At 41.4% G+C, this 3,893-nt stretch overlaps 1 protein-coding gene across 1 annotated transcript; it reads right to left on the bottom strand.

Annotated features, from left to right (window-relative positions):
* Nucleotides 1-220: 220 nt before the first annotated feature.
* On the bottom strand, nucleotides 221-3,668 carry LOC106511542 (5-oxoprolinase; the record flags this gene model as incomplete). Its single annotated transcript, XM_014000301.1, is given in 4 exon segments — nucleotides 221-386; nucleotides 485-680; nucleotides 1,822-1,945; nucleotides 3,554-3,668. Coding segments are annotated over 4 exon segments (601 nt in total), but the record flags the coding sequence as incomplete, so codon positions are not given.
* Nucleotides 3,669-3,893: the final 225 nt, after the last annotated feature.

The following is a 3,893-nucleotide window of genomic DNA, read 5'->3' as shown; positions in this document are numbered from 1 at the left end:
TGAATGCACAGCGCCTTTACAAACAACTTGTGGAATGTCAATAATGGAAAACAGAGTGGGGCCAAGGATGGAACCCTGRGGCACACCTTTGYAAACGGAGAATATTCAGAGTCRTTTTTCACCTGCTGCCTGACTGTCTGTCTGACAGGTAGATAGAAATCAATATTAAAACCTGGTTGTAAATCCCAAAGTTCACAATTTTAGGAAGTCTCACACTCACCGCCCATGTCGAAGCCAATCACAGGCTTTTTCTCCATCTGGTTGTAGGAGGTGATGGCGTATCCCACCACACCCCCTGCCGGGCCGGACAGAATGGCCCGGGACCCGCAGAACTGCTCCATGGGAGTCAGACCTCCATCGGACTGCATGAACAGGACATCCACGTCCTGGAAACCAAACGCGGAGGCTCAGATCTTTCAGAGTCTTGTAGTTTTAGGGCTAGCCTAACACACACACACACACACACACACACACACACACACACCTTCAATTCCCCCTTAAAACCGGAGGTGAAGCCTTTCAAATACTGATGAATCTTGGGCGTGAGGTAGGCGTCGGCGCAGACCGTGTAGCCGCGAGGGACGGCTCGCACCATCGGCATCACCTCGCTGGAAAGAGACACCTGCGTGAAGCCTAGGCGTCGCGCAAGAGAGCCCACGGCTTTCTCGTGATCGGACCACCTTGGACAGGGGAAAGAGACACACGAGGTGAACATGGATCTGTTTGTAGATTTAGTGATGCTGTGCTGCTCCCTGCGTGAGACTGAAGCCGGGTACACAACAAATGCGTTTGGAGCAGCCAAAGCTGCCAGTTTACATGCAAAGTCTATGGTGGACGAGCATCTACGAGCAGCGCAGCACGTAGCGACGTGTTTTGCCAGTTGAGGGCAGCGCACAACATGCGGCTGAGAATTTTTCCGCACATGCGGCAGTTGCAAAGCAGCGGCTGCTAAAGTTCAACAAACTGAACTTTGGCTGTTTGCCGCGCAGCAGCAACCAATCGGGAGGGAATATTTTTTTCACGTGACGGTTTCATGAACCCGACACAGACTGACAGGAGCCTTTTTAGCTGAAATCAACAGTCTGCAGTTGGTGTTCTAGCTGGAGAGATCAGCACCGATGTGATGAGACGGCAGCAGCTCGCTGAGCTCGGGGCAAAAAAAAAAAGGATCAGCTCGCAGTTCCTGGAGTGGCGAAACTTTAGTAAATAAAACAAAGCCATTGTATTTATTTATTTTATCTTTATTTCACCCATCATTAAAGACAGACCGGAAGAAAACCAAGACCCTCCTCCCTCTACAGCCTCTAGTTTGGTCCCGGTTTGAGAAAAAAAAAAGTCTGTGAGGGCGCCTCTAAGTGAATTAATTATCTGCTCTGTGCGCAACGTTCTCTTGCTCTTAATAAAGGAAAGCATTTTTATTTATTTTATCTTCATTTCAAACATCAACCGACCAGAAAAAGAACAAAGACGCTCCTCCCATTGCGCGTCTTTAGACGCGTTTGGCGTGAACGGACAGCTGCTGACAAGCAGCCAAACGCATGCAGCAGGAGCATTTTGGCATTTGGTAGGAACCCGGCTTGAATGATACAGTGTGCTGAAATGGGCGGGACAGAAGCAGAAGCAGGTTCTTAAAGAGACAGAGGCCAATTTCAAGGCGTTTAGAAACAGATATGATTAGAAGTCAAGTTTATTGTCTACTTAAACATATAAACAGCATTTACTATGTATAGAATTTAAATATACAACTGAGAAACATATAAAATTGCCCCTTTAAAATSCAGATTAAGAGAAGCAGGTGAAACTGCAGAGGAAAGTACTGACGTGTACGAGTGCAGCAGCAGAACGGCCACGCTGGTGATGCCGCGGGACAGAACCGCTCTCAGGTCTTTCTCCACCTGATCCAGATCCACTTCCTTCCACACTTCCAAGGAATCCCCTGTACTTCCTAAGACCACAAACATAAATTGTTGGCATAACTTTTAGCACACAGTGAGGAAACACTCTGATCCGATGTTTTTAAGAAAAGACATTTATTATCCCGAAAGAAGTAATTAAACTGAAACAGTAGCGTGGACAGAAACTGCTAAATAAATATAAATGAAAGTAAGCTTGTTCCACTTTTGCTTCTACAGAACAACTTCCAAAAGAAGCAGCTTAGAACTAAAATTCCAGGTAGAATAAAAAATAATAAACCTCACTGACTGTCAAAAACATTGACACCACTGTATTTAGTGTTTGTGATGCCATCGGTCACCAGGTCCTCCAGTCTTTTTTTTTTTTTACGTTAAAATGAACATTTGTATATTCATTATTTTATACATATTTAGTTTGCATTATTAAACTCGCTGTCACTTTTTTGCCTGTGTGATACTACTGTAACTCTAATTTCCCTTCAGGAATTGTTCCAAGGCATTAACAAAGTCATATCTAATCTAATTTGTTTTGTAAGTAAGTCTACAAACTTTATTTATATAGCACTTTTCACAGAGATGAGCAGTACAAAGTGCTTAAAGTGCCTGTGACATGATTTTTTTAAACAAAAATAAAGGCATTATTGGAAAGATAACATTATTAGCAATTTACAAAAATAATTTCCCACTGCTGAGATGAACAGTTGATAAGATATTTGCTTGTGAAGTAACAGGAAGTGATGTCAAAGGGAAATGCCTGCATGGAACAGAGTGTTGATAAAATAGCTAACGACACAGACTGTAGATCTGCTGTTTCTTTAGATTATTTTGAGTCACTATCAGAGAGAGATGAATATGACTCAGACTTCAAATAATATTGTTTCAATAAAGAAAAACTAGAGAGTTCTRTTTCTTAAAGAGTTCCCCTTTGATGTCACTTCCTGTTTCACTTTGGCTGAGCCAAGCTCAGAAGAAAACATGCCATTTATGTAACAAAAATGGGCAAAATCACGTTTTATGCCAGTTTTCTTATACTGTTTAAAAATATGTTTTCTTTGACTTTTTGTATTCGATGGATAGGCATGTCACAGGCACTTTAACAGAGAGCAAAATAATTAAAAACAATAAAAACAAGTCACAGATACAATGAAGAATAATTTAAAAAACTGTAAACATAACTTAACTAAAAGCCTGTCTGAATAAAAATGTCTTAAGACGTTTCCTAAAAGAGTCAGTGGAATCTGAGCAGCAAAGGCACAGAGGGAGAGCGTTCCAGAGCCTTTTCACTGCAGTAATGTTTGCACAGTTAGCCCTCGCTTGTTTGGAGCATTCAAGTCATGTGATTCAAAACAGCCAATCGCAGRAAGTCTTGCAAACACAGAATTGTTTCCTCCAATCACCACCARTCATATGCTGTTAATTTAAATTTTACTGTTTCATTTTATTTTATGAGACTTTAAGTGACACTCCCATCAAAAATTTAACAAAATATATATAATTCTTTATTTTCAATAAGTAGCCACGCACCCTGCCCTAATAAAGCCACGCCCCTGTAGTGAAACTATATTAACTCTGCAGCTGCAGATCTTTTACGTACATAAAGGAAAAAAAATCTGATTCTTTCACGTTTTTAATTTCCACACCTGTTACGACACGCTTCAGATCTTTCCTCATCAGCTGGCAGTCGTCTCGCTGGAGGACGACTCGCTCGTCCACCTCGATCACGTCTTCATACAGCACGTCAGGCATCGCAACTTCCTGTTTTACAAGTGACACGTTTCATACACAGACAATGAAATAACGAGAAACATGATTTAAAATAAAGGCATCAAGTATGCTGGAAGTTAAAGCAGGAGGGTTAAGTTTTAATGTTAGTCAAATGACATTAAATAAACTTTCTGTTTTTGTCTATACAGCGGGTAAAATAAGTATTGAACACGTCACCATTTTTCTCAGTAAATATATTACTAGAGGTGCTAATGA

This window comes from Austrofundulus limnaeus, unplaced genomic scaffold (assembly GCF_001266775.1).
Source record: "Austrofundulus limnaeus strain Quisiro unplaced genomic scaffold, Austrofundulus_limnaeus-1.0 Scaffold2901, whole genome shotgun sequence".
Lineage (NCBI taxonomy): Eukaryota > Metazoa > Chordata > Actinopteri > Cyprinodontiformes > Rivulidae > Austrofundulus > Austrofundulus limnaeus.
The sequence above is the reverse complement of the archived record's forward strand: the minus strand, read 5'-3'. Positions and strand labels throughout refer to the sequence as shown.